Source organism: Cetorhinus maximus, chromosome 3 (assembly GCF_964194155.1).
Source record: "Cetorhinus maximus chromosome 3, sCetMax3.hap1.1, whole genome shotgun sequence".
In the NCBI taxonomy this organism is placed as follows: domain Eukaryota; kingdom Metazoa; phylum Chordata; class Chondrichthyes; order Lamniformes; family Cetorhinidae; genus Cetorhinus; species Cetorhinus maximus.
This window is the reverse complement of record NC_135881.1, coordinates 75,049,227-75,067,808: the sequence shown is the minus strand read 5'-3', so window position 1 is coordinate 75,067,808 and position 18,582 is coordinate 75,049,227. Positions and strand designations below refer to the sequence as shown.

The 18,582-nt window shown below is 44.1% G+C and overlaps 1 protein-coding gene across 2 annotated transcripts in view; it reads left to right on the top strand.

The window, feature by feature from the left end:
- egfra (epidermal growth factor receptor a (erythroblastic leukemia viral (v-erb-b) oncogene homolog, avian)) overlaps positions 1-18,582 on the top strand; it is a 356,316-nt gene that overhangs the window by 271,374 nt on the left and 66,360 nt on the right. For both annotated transcript variants that reach the window (XM_078538585.1, XM_078538586.1), the window contains 3 exons: positions 1,846-1,936; positions 8,262-8,419; positions 13,808-13,846. In XM_078538585.1, the coding sequence (XP_078394711.1) occupies positions 1,846-1,936; positions 8,262-8,419; positions 13,808-13,846 (288 nt within the window). The remainder of the gene's footprint in view (positions 1-1,845; positions 1,937-8,261; positions 8,420-13,807; positions 13,847-18,582) is intronic.

The following is an 18,582-nucleotide window of genomic DNA, read 5'->3' as shown; positions in this document are numbered from 1 at the left end:
GGAGGTAGTGTGGTTGGGGAGGAGGGAGATGGGGTTGGGTAATGGAGAAAACATTGTAACTGCCTCGAGGAGTGATAATCCGTACATTTTTTGCGGGTCACCCATTATTAATACAGAGTAGCCTGGGCGAGCTGAGAAATGTCAGCGACAGTCACCTTGCCGATTCAGATTGTGTAGATGCTCTTCGAGGGTCCTTCAATAACTTAATGCAGCAGAATGATGCAGCAATGTAAAGCAGCAGCCAACCTAATTTAAGAACCTACAGAAGCAGTCCATGCCCAAATGCAGCAAGACCTGGACAATATCCAGGCTTGGGCTGACAAGTGGCAAGTAACATTGAAGCCACACAGTGCCAGGCAATGACCACGTCCAACATGACAGAATCTAACCATCGCCCTTGATGTTCAATGGCATTGACATCACTGAATCCCCCACTATCAACATCCTGGGGGTTATCATTGACCAGAAAACTGAACTGGACTAGCCATATAAATAATGTGGCTACAAGAGCAGGTCAGAGGCTAGGAATCCTGCGGCAAGTAACTCATCTCCTAACACTGCAAAGCCTGTCCACCATCTATAAGGCCCAAGTCAGGAGTGTGATGGAATACTCCCCACTTGACTGGATGAGTGGAGCTCCCACAACACTATGAAACTCGACAAAATCCAGGACAAAGCAGCCCCCTTGATTGGCACCACATCCACAAACATTCAATCCCTCCACCACCGACGCACAGTGGCAGCAGTGTATACCGTCTACAAGATGCGCTGTAGGAATTCACCAAAGCTCCTTAGGCAGCACCTTCCAAACCCACAACCACTACCACCTAGAAGGACAAGGGCACATGGGAGCACCACCACCTGGAAGGTCCCTTCTAAACCACTCACCATCTTGACTTGGAAATATATTGCTGTTCCTTCACTGTCGCTGGGTCAAAATCCTGGAACTCCCTTCCTAACAGCACTGTAGGTGTACCTACACCACATGGACTGCAGCGGTTCAAGAAGGCAGCTCACCATCACCTTCCCAAGGGCAATTAGGGATGGGCAATAAATGCTGGCCCAACCAGCGAAGCCCACACCCGGTGAATGAATTAAAAAAAGAAGCAACTAAAAGTTCTTTCATATCCTTTAAGGTGAACGCACTTAGAATCTAATGTGAGAAAAATGTTTCTAAAAGCTCGAGACATCTTTCAAGAGCAACTGTGGATCTATTTTAATATTCCATTAATGGCCACCCAGGGCTTTTGTTGGGTAGGAGCAGGAAGTGACAATAGCCTGGAGGCATGGGTGAAATAAATGACGTAATGTGACCCTTGTTTGCAAATAATAATGGCCACTGCTTGTCTCATATAGGAGTTATGGCCTCCAGAATTCATGTCCTCCTGAAAATCAGACAATAGGCAAAAAGCGCCAGGACATGGGTGGGTCTAGCACATGCTTTATTTTACAGGCATTTACACCCCATTTCTGCATACAAATGGGGCACCATTGAGAAAAACATCACTTACCTGTTGCTTTGCATTCAGACTATTCCAGAATTACTTATCTAGCTGATCAATACCTCTGGGTGCAATAAACAGGGGATGGGTCTTCCCTACATAAAATCCATCCTCACTGTAGGCTGGTCATTTGGATAAGTTAGAGGCCTATGCACATTCCCAGACTAAGCTGGTGGGAGATTCACAATGCATTATATTTAACCAGTGCTACATTGGATTTTTTTTTGGAGGTATCAGTGTAAAAATGCTTATTTTTTAATTTTTCAATTGTCAATTTTTAACACATTTCTTCAGATTTTAACTTTTAAACTGTCAATTTGTTGTTTTTTTTCTTTCTGCAAAGGGAGTTAAGAGAGTATGTGGATCAAACCAAATGCATTCGATGCGACACAGAATGTAAACCACAGAATGGGTCCGAAACCTGCACTGGTCCTGTAAGTCAAAATTAGGAATGAGTAAAATTGAAAAATAACATAGTATTCAAATACATGATGAGAGAAAACAGAACTATTAGCTATTGAAGGTTAAAATACTGCATGCAACAGCAACTAAAATTACTGGAATGCTGTATCTACATCTCAAAACAAAGAAAAAAGTTAAGGGTCAAGTCGCTATTAAGATGGTGAGAAATCAGTATGAACACCACTAAGAAGGGGATGTGGGTTTTAAGGGGCCTTCAATACGCATCAATAATTTTAGGGTAGCAGACTGGCACAGCATATCGGAATACCAGCCGATGGCGTTGTAGACTGATGGGAAACAAGTTTGAATCCTAATACAATAAAGAGCAGCCCTGACAGATTCTCTCTCCTCTGGAAAATAAATATACTGGTTAAATTAGTGAGATTCTGAAAGGTATTGGTGGGAGCCTGGGAATAGTGCAGCCATAATTATTCTGTGGTCAATGAAACTGGGGAAAGTAGAGAAAAATAATTTTGGGGGCGGGGGGGGTGATGGTGGGCAAGGAATTCACATATCCAGCCTACTGTAACATGGATGCCTAAATATCATTCAACCCACTATCACGTTGGATATATTTCAGGCGCCCTTGAGGCATGCAAGACCGCACCAGGAAATTGGTACATTTTGCCTCTGTTCTGCGCCTGATAAACAGGCATCAGGATCCAGATTTTTTCTCTGTTTTAAAAAAAAAAGATTCTTCTCTTCTCTGTACCAAATATCTTGCATTTAATCTTGTCGTATGGCTTTGTTCTTGACCCCACAGTACTTTGCTTCCATCAATCCATTTTTTTCATAATTCGAAACACTTCTATCTTATCATTCCATAATCTGCATTGTTCTAACAAATAGGCCCCATTTTCATGCCTGTGTTCATATTTCATATCAGCTGTGGCTCAGTTCATAGCACCTCTAATTGAGCACCGAACTCACCCCCTGGCCAATAGGCAATTTGCATTTAAAAATCAGGTCACCTGGGTGATGCAGCTCGGATAAGGGGTCGGGCCCCAGATTTCTTCCAAGTGTCAGGTTCCCAACCCTGCTTTAAAAATCCGGCCCTTGAATGTCGATAGCGGTATTGAATTCTCCTCAGAAAGTCATCTGAGAAAGAAGGGACAGAATTGCTATGTAACAGGTTCTATTCTTGAGAGGCTACTTTTTTGCCCCCCAAATTATTTTTCTCTACTTTCCCCAGTTTCATTGACCACAGAACAATTATGGCTGAACTATTCCCAGGCTCCCACCAATACCTTGCAGAATCTCACTAATTTAACCAGTATATTTATTTTCCAGAGGAGAGACAATCTATCAGGGCTGCTCTTTATTGTATTAGGATTCAAACTTGTTTCCCATCAGTCTACAACGCCATCAGCTGCTATTCCGATATGCTGTGCCAGTCTGCTACCCTAAAATTATTAATGCGTATTGAAGGCCTCTTTAGTTCACTGGGCAGCGTGTTTAATCAGCTTCAGAAATCAATTTCTGGAAAGACTTCTACAGCTGTTTTGCTTGACTATCACAACTAATTTTAAAACGTAATGGCAAGAGTTATTTTGTCTCTAGGATTTGATAGTTATAAAGTTTTGGAACTAAAATTGAATTGGAGGTTTCAAAGGTAGAATTATTTTGTTTCCGTGATATGGCCAATACTGTGGCCAGAATTTTACGTTGATCGAGTGGGCACGCACCTGACCCAAACGTACGTGAAATTGCGCAAAATGATGCCAGGCCTGCGTCCCGACATCATCGCGCACGCGAGTAAAATTCAGGTCAGCGGGCACACGCGGGAATCGGAACCACGCCTGCTGACAATTAAAGGGCAAATTAAGGCCATTAAAAAGCCTATTGTCCACGATCTTATGTTTCCTGTGCAATTTAGCGCTCATCGCACGGGCAAAACGGGCTGGCGGGCAGCCCATTTTTAACAATTATCATTCAAGGGTGGGATAAAAAGGGTCTGGAGCATTGCCATTATGAGTAGTGAGGAGTTTAGGAGATATCTTGCTGCTGGTTGCTTAGTGAAACTTGACAGCTTCATCTCTGTTTTGAGCTTCAGTCTTTGCATTGCTGGTCTTCATTTCTATACTCATTAGTGTCTCCAAGGCCCCTGGATGATTTATACCATGTGGACCCTTCCAGGTACCAGACAGCCTTCTGTTTCTCTGGGAATGGGGATTGATGACCCCGCTGTTTGCAGCTCCTCTGAGGAGGAAGGGAGGGGCAGAAGGGAGAGGAGGCCAGGTGTCCACGGGCAGCATCCAAGGGAGCGACCTATGGGAGGAGAGGCGCAAGCACAGGGGGTGCAGGGCCAGCAGGGGGTCCAAGGCGGAAGGGGCCACAGAAGACGCCACTAATCTGCTGCCAGAGTTTACAGGCAGCGATGCAGCTATATCAATATGTCCGAGGTGCAATATCAAAGGAGGCGCCGCTTCTCCAGGGAGACAGTGACCTCCATTTGTCAGATGATTAGGCCTGAGATCAGCTCCGGCTGTATGGGTGGGCACCACATGCCAGTGGCTCTGAAGGTCACAGTAGCCTCAACTTCTATGCCTCCGGTTCTTTCCAGGGGTCATTGGGGGATCTGTGTGGAGCCTCCCAATCAGCTGTCCACAGTTGCATAAAGCTGGTCACTGACGTTCTGTTCAGGCAGGTCATGACATTTATTCATTTCCTGATGGACGAGGCCAGCCAGGCTGAGTGAGCCAGAGGCTTTTCTGTAATTGTTGGGTTCCCCTGCATCCAGGGTGCCATTGATTGCACACATGTGGCCATCAAGGTACCAGCGGGTGAGCCGGGTGCCTTTGTCAACAGGAAGGGATTCCACTCCATGAACATGCAGATAGTGTGTGACCACAGATTCTGCACGTCCGTACAAGGTACCCAGGCAGCTCCCACGATGCCTACATCCTGAGACACTCCCAGGTGCCAAGGCTCTTCAGTGCTCCAGCCTGACTGGATGAATGTCTGCTGAGTGACAAAGGCCACCTATTGAAAAGGTGGCTTAAGGTACCTCTTCAGCACCCAAGAACAGAACCAAAGTAGAGATATACAAGGAGTCATGCCTCCAAAACGGCAGTGATTGAGAGGACTATAGTTCTGCTGAAGATGAGGTTCAAGGTGCCTGGACCGTTCAGGGGGAGCACTACAATACCCTCCAGAGTGGTGTTACTGATAATGGTTGCATGCTGCGCTCTCCACAATCTGGCACTGGCAAGGGGGGACCCACTGGAGGAATAAGATCTTGAGGCAGCTGCACAGGCCACAGATGATGAATCCAGTGGTGGATCAGAAGAGGAACCGGGGAAAGGACACAGTGAGGATGCGGAGGCAGACCTCTGGAACCTTCAGGTAGGCAGGGACACCAGGGAGGCCTTGATTCAACGCTCCTTCAGCTAGGCTGCCAAGGCACTGCTTTCAATTCATGCCAGGGCTGCCGCGTCCTTACCAGATGTTTGAAATGACCCATTCCATTGAACCCAAAGTCCACTCAGTACCTGTGCAATAACGTTTAGAGCCACAAACGTCCAGCATGAGATACTAGTGTGCCCTGCACCTACACAACAAGTGAAGCATACTCAGGCCATTAACACAAAAGCAAAATTAATATAATGTTGACACTCACAGAAAATGAACATAACAATATAAGGTGTTAATGGTCACACCAGTAAACAATTAACACAACAGACAGAACAGAAAATCACCCGTGAAAAGTCCCTCTTGTTCTCACGATGCCTTAAACTTATGTTTATGAGTGCTGTGTCTTGGTGGCATTGGAGACAGCCTGTTGACTTTGCTGTCCTGTTGTCCTTGATGACCTTGGTGGTCGTCCTCTGGACCCTGTGCTGGCCCCGCCTGGTAGGGAGAGTCCAGCGCCAAAGCTGGGTGCTTCTCAATCCTCACGCCATCATTAGATGCCACGGTCACTGTCAAAGGGTCAGAGGAGTTGCTACCATCATCCAGAGCGCCCTGAGAGGAACCCCCAGAGACAACAAACAGGTCGTACGCCAATGTGAAGTTGGTCCGGACCTCCCTGCTCATTTATGGACGGGAACCTAACAGAGATACTGGGTGCCTCACCATCTCTCACATTGTCAGAGACCTCCCAAGGTCAATGCCAGTGTGAGGACTTACAGGTCCGAGTGCAACCCCGAAACCCCTGATTCTGTCCCTGGAGCTGCCTCTCCATGAGAGTTGCCACTCTCTCAATGGAGGAGGCAGTGCGCTCGGCCATGAGGGCCACCGCAGTGCTCATGCTCCGCATGGATGACTCCATGACATAGACCATGGCACAAAAATCCTCAGGAATCTCCACCAGATCCTCCCGCGCATCCCGCTGGACATTCAGCATCTGCTGCCTAATAGACAACTCCAGAGGCCTATCATCTGCCTCGGACTCAGCATGGTCCTGGTCTCCACAGTCCTCTGACTGTCCATGCCCTGGGCACTCTGCCTCCACCTGCTCCTCATCGTGCGAGTGTGCCATGCCCTCCCTGTGTGCACCGACATTGCAGCTGATGATCTAATGCCCACCGAGGTGTTATTATCTGCGCTGGTGCCTGGTGCAGAGAGGGGGTGTGATGCAAGTGCATCTGACGGCCACTGATCCTCCGGCATCAAGGGTAGTTTATCGGGGTCCTACACTTGTTGATGGATGGCGATTCTAGGGGAGGAAAACAACATGTCAGTAGTATTAGTCATCACACCATCACTGTGCAGGCTAGGCGGGATGGTGAGACAATGGAGATCTGCATCATGGTGCCATCATCTTTCAATGAACAATGGGTACTCTAGGTTTGAGTTTTCCAATACAGATGAGACAACACAACAACGTTTACACACCCCGACACACTCGCATCTGTACACTGCAAACTTACCTTTGTCAGAGTCACCTGCTTCTTCACGACTGATGGAATGAGCTGGGCATCGGCACGCCACCTCTAAGGCATCCATCTCATACCTCGTCAATATGAGCAGGTTTGGTGGGCCTCCGCTTGTCCTTGACCTCTCGATGTTGTTCTGGCTTCTCTTCTGAAAGGACAGAGGAGCATTGATTAGTCCACCCTCTACCTGCAGCGCCATTGCAGCCTGGCCAATCCCACCTGAGGAACACCTTGCAGGGCGCATCTGAGTCGTGGCCGTCAACCCACAAAGCAATCAGGCCAGCAGCCAAAGCTCGCCGCATTGGCCAGATCCAGTGTCAGTGACAGTTGGCACTCAGACTCTTACACCCCTGAGCACCACAGGGGGACAGCCAGCCGATAACACTTATCCACACAGATCCATGCTAACTCAGTATGCACCCTTGACGGGTGCAGCAGATCGTTGAACCTTTTGCGGCACCCATGTGCACTGCACAGCATCATGGCTGCTGACCTGGGCTGCCACCTCTGTCCATGCTTTCTTGGTCAGATGCAGAGGCCTCCTCTTGCCATCCCTGGAGATGAGGATGTCCCTCCTGGCACTGACCTCCTCCACAAGGATTCCCAGGCACCCATCTGAGAACAGGGCTGCTGAATGCCCACAGGACTTGCCCTCCTGCCTGGCATGCCCAGCAGGCATGGATGCCATTGCAGCTCAAAAAAAAGTTTCGTCAAACAACTCCAAAGCTGCAAAGTTTCCCCTTGCAGCCTTCAGGAAGCTGCCTCTGCTGCTTTTAAATCCCCCACCCTTTCGACCATTGAGAAAACACGTTTCGCGCTTGGCCACCCAGCGTGAAATCTCATTGGAAAGGCAATCCCGCCTGGATTGTACATCCGCTTCCGGGCCCGCCGACTTGGTGCGCGCACCAAGTGTGAAATTCCCACCATGATTTGTCTATACTTCATCCTTTTATATTTTTCTTCTGGTATGGTGGTATATGAAAAGTGAAGGGCAGTACTAAACTAAAGGATTTAAAACACTCATGACCAAATCAGTCACATAAGGCTAACTTCTTTTTGATTAAAAGTCTATTGAGTTGGGAGTCTGGTTTCAGCTTCGAGTCTAGGCGATATACCAAGCTCTGTGGTAAAGTCCAGAGCATTGAATAAAATTAAGCAAAATTACTTTCATTGTTCTTACTAAGCAAGTAATGGATAAATTCATGTTGCAACACCACGCATTTAACACTGTGCAGGACAAAACTAAATCTTGATTCATAATGTGAAAAGTGCTGTTTGCTTTTATGTAAGTCACTGTTAATCTGTTGAATAGTTATGTCCAATTTACCTCTTACAAGTTATGTTCAGGATTTCTTGGGCAATGATATACTGCTTCTCTCTCCTGTAACACTTGTCTGCATTTGTTCATTTCATTAACTAGAGCAATGAGAACTGTAAAGAATGTGCTAATGTTAAAGATGGCCCACGGTGTGTAAGCAGCTGTCCCTCTGGAATCTCAGGAGAAAATAATACTTTGGTCTGGAAATATCCTGATGAGGATAAGCATTGTCAGCTATGTCACCCAAATTGCACCCAACAGTAAGTAATGTTTAGTTCTATGTAATATTATACATTTATTTACATTGATGCTATAGTACTTAATTAGCTTAAGGACTAATTTTGAATGCCTAAATGAGTTGAAAGGGAATTTTCTAGATATTTTTTCCCCTTCATTGTTCTTAGGTTTTTTACCTTTCTTTCCAGTCCCAGCAGTGTTACATAGCCACAAGTTGACAGGGAGTGTCTGTATTGTAATGCATGAGGCATCACCATTGTATGGGACAGGCTCGATTGCCCATTTGACATATTTTTATGTTCGTGTGTACATTGGCTCTGCACAAGGAACACCTTCCTCCTGAGGAAATATAAAGAGAAATTTACCTGATTCTGCATTCAGATAATTCTGGATCGCCCGAGTGGAGAAAATATTACAGAGCCAGGTCCATAAGGGGGACTCGAATGATTTTTCTCCATTTAAATGTAAAATCAGGCAAATTGCTCAATTCTCTGCTGTTCACTAAGCCCCAAGCACAGATCCAAGAAAATTTCTCCTATGAGATTATTATTCAAAGCATTTTAGACTTATATGCAAATCTTAAAAACATTACTGAAAAGAAATATGCTGCTGAAGCTTTTTTCTTTCACTCATCAGGACAAATGCAAGAACACCACATTTCAAATGATCACAACAATTTATGTTACAGGAAAAAAGGATGCTGATTGGTTGGAAAGTTGAGTCTGAGTGGCTGAGGCGTTGCCATGAAGAAAGCAACGGGGAACTATAGACTCCCCAAGCTCCCGGGTATTTTAAAAAAGGCACAAGGCTTAAACATATTCCTTTTGCTTGGTAGAGAACAGGACCCTGTGTATGAATGTATATCACTTCTGGCAAGCATACATGAGCTGCATTATGAGCTTGACTCATTATTTTAAATTTGTATTAGTGTTGCTATTAGCACAGTCAGGGTTGTTCAGCAAGTGATGTCCAGTCACAGAATCATATCTAACAGCAAAAGTTTTGTTTTAGGTTTTGTAAGTTCGGGCTGGTTGAGCACAGTCTGTGCTCTGCCTTTTGCGAGAAACTGAAGGAACATACTGTTTGATTCGATCGCTGGGATATACAGGCCTACATGCCTGGCATCGCACTGGCATTGACATTCATACATAACATTGCTCAGTTGTGTGGTAGGCGGAACATCTTTTTTGACTGATGGCAGCATCCTTTTGTGGAAAATACACTCATGTAGCCACTGCCTGGTGACAACGTGAAACAGCTTGATTAACCTGTTGTTCAAATTTTTGAGATACTTTGCCCTTTCCAGGGTAATTTGAGGTAGACCTTTTAAGGTCCAAAAGTAGCAGTCTTTGGTCCCCATTTGTGAGTTTGTGTGATACACAGTGAACAATTATCTCATTGGAATAGCCATCGATCCGCTAGATAACTTTGATACACTCTATTTCTGCACCAAGCTTGTAAAGTGAGCAAATAACTAGGGCCCTATTTACAAGATTGCTGATAAGCCCAAGCTTATAGTCGATAGACCTATGTGAATCCCAACATGTATATTCACAGGTGAAGATAGGCTTGTAGTAGACAGTAGTGGAGAACCCATTAGCAGATTTCTCAACTAGCATGCCGAGGAAAGGGAGTGAGTTATACCGCTCCATCTCAAAATTGAATTTGGGCATGGGATGTAGAGCATTAAGGAAATCCTTACACATGGCTGCAGATTCAAAGATCGCAAATGTATCATCTACGTATCAGAAATATGCATGGGGTAGGAGGTTCAGGCTCATTCCATCAAAATGAGTTTCTCCTGGAAATCAACAAAAATGTTAGCTGGACTTTGGGGATCCAATGGTTACGCCATCTATTTTTCATGCTGCTACTATGCTGTGACTATGGGGGTGGTATTTTCCACTTACAGCCCAAAAAGATGTTCTTCCCACCACACAATTGAACAGCATCATGTATGAATTTCAGTGCTGGTGCAATGCCAGGTACATAGACCATGCGTCCCAGCGATTGGCTGATTGAATCAAACAATACGTTCCTTCAGTTATTTGTAATAGGCAGAGACCAGGCCACACTCAATCAGCATAGACTTGCAAATCATAAAACAAAGCATCCACTGTGAGATCTGCCTTTGTGATTAGACAGCACTTGCTGTACAATCCTGAGTGTGCTAATAGCTACACTAACAACTAATTTAAGATAATCAGTCAAGCTCATAACATGGCTAATTTATGCTTGTTGGAAGCAACATATATTCACACACAGAGACCTGTTCTCTGCAAATGAAAACTGTATGTTCAAGCCTTGTGTCTTTTTTGAATTACCCAGGAACTTGGAGAGCATATAGTTTACCGTTGCTTTCTCCATGGTAACACCTCAGCCCATCAGTCAACTTGTCAACCAAACAGCACCCTTACCTCCTGTAGTATTAATTGTTGTGACTATTTGAATCCTGGCATTCTTGTGTTTGTTCTGATGAGTGCAAGAGAAAAAGCTTCAGCAACATGTCTCTTTGTTAAGCAATATTCAAGTTCTGTACTACCAAACAACTCTTTAATCTAAAAAAAATCTCTCCTGGCATGGAAGTACTTAGCCTCTACACATCATACCCCTGTAAATCTCAGCCTGGAATCGAAATGCAATCTATAAAGAGTCCTGGCTATGCATACTCCCGCTGTGTAGAGTGTCACAACATAGTATGACACCTAGCCACCAGCTGAATAGATAGAATCATACAATAGTTACAGCACAGAAGGAGGGCATGCAGGTCATCGCGTCCATGCCATCACTCTGCAATAACTGCTTACCTAGTGTCCTGAATTTTTCTCTTCTTATAATTATCCAAATCTTTTTGAAAGCCACAATTGAATCTGTCTCCACCGCATTTGCAGGCAGTGCATTCCAGATCCTAACCACTCACTGCCTAAAAAAGGTTTCTCTTCATGTTGCCATTGCTTCTTTTGCTAATCCACCTTAAATAGGTGTTCTCTGGTTCTTGATCCTTCCACCAATGGAAACAGTTTTCCTCCTATCTATTCTATGAAAAAAAACATGGTTTTGAACAATTCTAGAAAATCTCCTCTTAATCTTGTCTTCTCCAAGGAGAACAGCTGCAGTTTCTCCAATCTATCTACCAAGTTTCTTACCCCTAGAAGCATTCATGCGAACCTTTTCTCCACCCTCTAATGCCTTCACATCCTTACTAAAGTGTGGTTTCCAGAACCGGACACAATACTCCAATTGAGGTTGAATCAGTATAAGTTATCATAACTTTCTTGCTTTGATACTGTATGTTCCTATTTATAAAGCCCAGAATCCCATATGCTTTATCAGCCACTTTCTCAACCAGCCCTGCCACCTCCAACGATCTTGTGCACATATAGCTCCCAGGTTCCTCTGCTCCTGTACCCCTTTAAAATTTTACCCTTTATTTTGTATTGGCAGGGATTTTCCATGCCCACCAGCATTGGGTGCGCTTGGTGGTGAGCGGACAATATACACAATCGGGTTCACGATGGCGTGAAACCAGTTTGTGATAGTCTGCTCAGCCTGCTGATGGCAGGCCACATTTCTCACCATTGGGTGTCGGGAACCTCATTGAACTACATCTGCATACCATTATAAGGCCAGCCACCGGACTCATCCCCCCACCACCCCTCCTCCCCACCCACTGGATCGTCCGCCCACATCAGCAGGAAAACACACTGATGTGTTTCACAACAGCACATAAGTGACGTGCACCTGGCAGGCTGCACTTCACTCAGGACTTTGTGCTTTGTTTGCCTACCTTGCTTCGGTCAGTACTCGCAGTCATCAGCGTCAGGCTTCACAGACAGCACCACATTACTTTTAGGGCGGCTCATGGGTAGGATTCTACCTACCAGATATGCCATATGTGGGTGGCTTTTGAAAGGCTGCAGGGCAAAGCCTTGCTTGGAGAAGAGGGAGAAGTGGCCTCAGGCAAGGGAAGAGACTGCAGGACGAGAGCTGCACTGGGGAAGGAGGGTGTCCAGGGTGTATGTGGGGGCACATGTTGTACTGTGCAAGCGGCCTCAAGATGGTGAGGACTGAGGAGGCAGTGTCCAGAGGCGATGAGGCCAGATGGACATGTGAGGGTATGTGTGTGAGAATGGGTGGTGATGTCTGTTATGACCCAGCAATTGGTAAAGCTGAGTTATTTTTAAAAATGCCAGAAGGAAACTTTAAACAACTGTCATAACCTATATTTTAAGTGGTATTTTTGAGATGCAGCTCTAAATTCAGGAATCAGACTACCAGTTATTGAGAGGTTTTATATCAAAATACATGAGACATTTATTAATTTACACAAGTTAAATATATACATATGGCTACAAATTATTACTATCATAACTTTTAACAAATTCCCAAACTAGTCTCCATTAAGACAACAGCAACTCATAGACTTTCAGCGGACACCAGGCAAAGCATTTTCATCTTACAAATCCAAAATGAGGTTCCTTTCACTTTGGATCATTGGAGACAGTTGGAGGCTTACAGGCTTTGATGTTACATGCCTATGTCCTGCACACACAAAATTGTTATCGGTTATATCCAGCACATCTTACTGAATGTAAATTCTCATTTGTATTTGTTAACTCATCAAAAAAACTCAATCAACTTAGTTAAACACAATTTGCCCTTAACAAATCCATGCTGCCTTTCCTTAATTAATCCACATTTGTCCAAGTGACTGTTAATTTTGTCCTGAATTATTATTTCTAAAAGTTTTCCCATCACCTCCTTATGCCCTTTTTTCGAAGAAGAGTGTAATATTTGCAATTCTCCAGTTCTCAGGCACCACTCCTATATCCAAGGAAGGTTGGAAAATTATGGCCAGTGCCTCCACAATTTACACCCTTACTTCCCTGTGTCTTTGGATGCATCTGATCTGGTGATAAAACCTTCAACTAGAGCAGACCTGGTCCATGTTGAACAGTTCTTGGACCTACACAGAAGACAAGCATTCTCTAAACTACCTGGAAAAAGACTGCTTTCTATTAAATATATGTAGCTTCTCCATTAGGTAAAATATGTCCACAGCTGTCATCTATTCAGAAAAACTGGACTCTTTGCAGCCCTTTTTCTCACATGCAGAGATTCTAATTATTTTTCTTATTAAATTTTGTGCATGCTGTAAAGACTTTTCTATAAAACATCTTGGGTGTGGATAACACAAAGAGCTAGTTGAAGCAATCCCCTTTCTTGTTTTTAGGATTTTATGCAGAGCTATTGCTACAAGAACCTGTTCTTGATTGATTTTGATTTTGTTTGTCTTACTAAAGATAAAATTAATCAAATGATTCAATTGTAGTAAACTCTGAAATGGTTCTAAGTAATTGAATACTTATTTATTTTTATTTATGTTTAATTCAATGTTTATTGCAAAACAGGTGTAAAGGACCAAGGCTTGAAGATTGTGAACCTACTAGGTAAAGTATTCCAACAAATTCTTAATTTCAATAACATTATTTAATTCTGTTGATCATTGCTAATGCTTGACATCAGTTTATAATTGTCACCATTTAGCATTTTAAAAATCAGCACAGCAGCAATTCAGACAAAGAACAGCTGAATAGAGCAGTCTGTGATGTTTCTAGGGGTTGTACCAATACTATGGTGATAGAGCAGATCTACTTCTGTGGTCTATTCTTCTCAAGTATAATAATGATGTAACCCACATATTTGGACCAGAAGTTTTCATGCTGTTCCAGAGATCTGCTGTTAAGCCCCTCACTTTTAAAGTCAAATTTCAGCTGGACAGCCTAACAGTATTTCATTCATAAAGACATTGGATAAATGCTATGCATTTAAACATATGATTCTACCAGTTGATCATATGTGATGTTTCACATTGGGAATTGAGACCTGTATTGTGTTGAGTAGTTTTATCTCCACATCCTCAAAAGAATGTAATAACAATTCACACAATAACAATTGCTAACAGAAATGGTGCCAACTGCAGTCGGAGATTTAAACATATTGGAATAAGCTGGAGAATTAAAGTGTTTGTTTCTAACACCATGCAATCACAGCTGGTTAAATAAGCTCACAAAAACCAAAACGAACCATCCTAAACCAAATACATCCCAGCTCACTGACAACAAGATGACACTGATGAATATTACAGTGCAGTTAAGTAGATATCAGTGAATTAATAAATTTATGACACTGTCAGCACCACTAAAACAATAAACCCATCCTTCAAATGAGTCATTACGCTGAGACCACATCTACCTTCTCAGGTGGATGTAAAATAAACGTTTGGCCCTATCTTGAAGATGAGCAGGGAAATCCTCCCTATTGTCCAATGTTTATCCCTCACCAACATTACTAAAACAGATTGGGCAGAATTTTGCCCTTGGTGGGCGTGCAGGCCCCACCGGCTTGGCGGCGGGCAGACAGCCAACCCCCACTGCAGAAATGGGGCCCGCCACCATTTTGAGTGGGCGGACCAATTAAGGCCTGCCCGACAGGAAGCGCTATGCGCTTCATGTGCAGGAGGGAGGGAATCCCCAGCTGTCAAAGTGCGCTCTTTCGCGCATGCACGCGAAAGAGCACACTGCTCCCTGAGACGAAGTGATGTCTCAGGGAGATTAGTGACAGTGTACAAAACTTAAAAAATAGAAAAATAAAAATATTATTAGCATGTCCCCCTCATGTGACAATGTCACACGAGATGGGACATGTTAATAAATATCACATTACATTTATTAAAGTTTTTAAAAAGGAACATGAAACCTCATCCCGCCGGTGGATGAGGTTTCATGTATTATCAGAAGCCCGCTGGGCCTCCTGGCCTGCCCACCAGCCTTAAGGTTGGACGGGCAGGGCCTTTAATTACTTTAATTACCCTGTCAATGGCCTCAATTGGCCATTGACAAGTCAGCGGGCGGACAGCTGATTTCGCTGTCTGCCCACCTTCCTGAAAATTTAAAGGGACCGGGATGACGTCGGGGGTTCCTCCTGACGTCATCCCGTGTCATTTTCCGGTCAGCAAGCGGGCCCCACCCCCAAATCGCCAACGGGAAAATTCTGGCCATTATCTGCACATTACCTCATTGCTGTTTGTGCATCCTTGCTTTTTCCATATAGAGTGCTGTGTTTCCTATTTTCAACAGTGACGACACTACAAACAGTTATTGGCTGTAAAACACTCTGAAGCGTTCGAAGTTCATGAAAGACTCTACATAATTGCAAGATCTTTCCTTAAATTTATAGAGCAGCAAGCATAAGGAAATTAGATACAGAAGTGGGTTGCAGAGAATTAATACATTTATTGACCGGGGAATTAGATCATAGGATCATAAGAAATAGGAGCAGGAGTAGGCCATTCGGCCCAAAGTGCCTGCTCCATCATTCACTAAAATCATGGGTGATCTGATTGTGGCTTTATCTCCACTTTGCTGCCTGCCCTCCATTCCACCTTCCTGTCTGTCCCCATAACCCTTGACTCCATTGTAGATTTAAAAGTATCTGAATTTATTTAAGGCTGAGTTAAGGAAATGACCTGTCCTCCATTGCTCTTTGTGTAAGAGAATTCCAATGACTAATGACCCTCCAAGAGAAAAAAACTCCTCCTTATCGCTGCCTTAAATGGGAGACCCTTTATTTATTTTAAACTGTTCCCCCAGTTCTAGATTCCCCCATGAGGAGAAAGATCCCCCAGCATTTACCCTGTCAAGCCCCCTCAGAATCTTATATGTTTCAATAAGATCACCTCTCATTCTTCTAAACACCAATGAGTATATGCCTGAGCTGCTCAACCTTTTCTCATAAAACAACCCTTTTATCCCAGGAATCAGCCTGGTGAACATCCTCTGAACTGTTTCCAATGCAAGTATATCCCTCCTCAAGTAAGAAGAGCAAAAGTGCACACAGTACTCCAGGCACAGTCTCACCAAAGCACTGTACAGTTGTCGCAAGACTTCTCTATGGTCCATCCCCCTTGTAATAAATGCCAACATTCCATTTGCCTTCCTAATTACTTGCTGTACCTTCATGCTTACTTACTGGGTTACATGTACATGGACACCCAGATCCCTTTATACTACAGCATTCTGCAGTCTCACACCATGTAAATAATATATTTCTTTTCTGTTCTTCTTGCCTCACATTTTCCCACATTATACTCCATCTGCCAATTTTTTGCCAATTCACTTAACCTATCCATATCGCTTTGCACACTCTTTGTATTCTCTTCACATATTGTTTTCCTACCTATCTTTGTATCATCATCAAATTTGGCAACAATACAATCAGTCCCTTCATCCAAGTCATTAATATAGATTGTAAATAGTTGAGACCCTCCACTGATCCCTGTGACACCACTAGTTGCAGTTTGTCAATCTGAAAATGACCAATTTATCCTGACTCTGTTTCCTGTTGGTTAGCAATCCTCTATCCATGCTAATATATCACCTAAAGACCATGAGCTCTGATCTAGTAGATATCTAGATACAAAGAACAAAGAAAAGTACAGCACAGGAACAGGCCCTTCGGCCCTCCAAGCCTGCGCCGATCATATTGCCCAACAACTAAAAAATTTTGCACTTCTGGGGTCCGTATCCCTCTATTCCCATCCTATTCATGTATTTGTCAAGCTGCCTCTTAAACATCACTATCGTACCTGCTTCCACCATGTCCTCTGGCAGCGAATTCCAGACACTCACTACCCTCTGCGTAAAAAACTTGCCCCGCACATCTCCTCTATAGTTTTCTCCTCTCACCTTAAATCTATGTCCCCGAGTAATTGACTCTTCCACCCTGGGAGAAAGCTTCTGACTATCTACTCTGTCCATGCCACTCATAATTTTGTAAACTTCTATCAAGTCGCCCCTCAATCTCCGTCGCTCTAGTGAAAACAATCTGAGTTTCTCCAACCTCTCCTCATAGCTAATAACCCCCAGACCAGGCAGCGTCCTGGTAAACCTCCTCTGCATCCTCTCCAACGCCTCCATATCCTTCTGGCAATGTGGTGACCAGAATTACATGCAATATTCCAAGTGTAGCCTAACCAAGGTTCTATATAGCTGCAGCATGACTTCCCAGCTTTTATACTCAATACCCCTGCCAATGAAGGCAAGCATGCCACATGCCTTCCTGACTACCTTATCCACCTGCATTGCCACTTTCAGTGACCTGTGGACCTGTACACCCAGATCCCTCTGCTCATCAATGCACTTAAGTGTTCTGCCATTTACTGTATAATTCCTGCCTGTATTAGACCTTCCAAAATGCATTACCTCGCATTTGTCCGGATTAAACTCCATCTGCCATTTCTCCGCCCAAGTCTCCAACTGATCTATATCCCATTGTATCCTTTGACAATCCTCTTCACTATCTGCAACTCCTCCAACCTTAGTGTCGTCTGCAAACTAACTAATTAGCCCAGTTACATTTTCCTCCAAATTATTTATGTATACTACAAACAGCAAAGGTCCCAGCACTGATCCCTGCGGAACTCCACTAGTCACAGCTCTCCATTCAGAAAAGCATCCTTCTAATGCTACCCTCTGTCTTCTATGACCAAGCCAATTCTGTATCCACCTTGCCAGCTCACCTCTGATCCCGTGCGAATTTACCTTCTGTAGCAGTCTGCCATGAGGGACCTTGTCAAAGACCTTACTGAAATCCATGTATATAACATCCACTGCCCTTCCATCGTCGATCATCTTTGTCACTTCCTCGAAAAACTCAATCAAGTTAGTGAGACACGACCTCCCCTTCACAAAACCATGCTGCCTCTCACTAATACACCCACTTGCTTCCAAATGGTAGTAAATCCTGTCACGAAGAATCTTCTCCAATAATTTCCCTACCACTGACGTAAGGCTCACCAGCCTGTAATTTCTTGGATTATCCCTGCTACCCTTCTTAAACAATGGAACAACATTGGCCATTCTCCAGTCCTCTGGGACCTCACCCGTAGCTAGTGAGGATGTAAAGATTTCTGTCAAGGCCCCAGCAATCTCCTCCCTTGCCTCCCTCAGTACTCTGGGGTAGATCCCATCTGGCCCAGGGGACTTATCCACCTTAATATTCTTCAAGACGCCTAACACCTCTTTTTTGATCTCAACATGATCCAGGCTATCTACACACTCTTCCCTAGACAAATCAACCACTAAGACCTTCTCTTTGGTGAATACTGATGAGAAGTATTCATTTA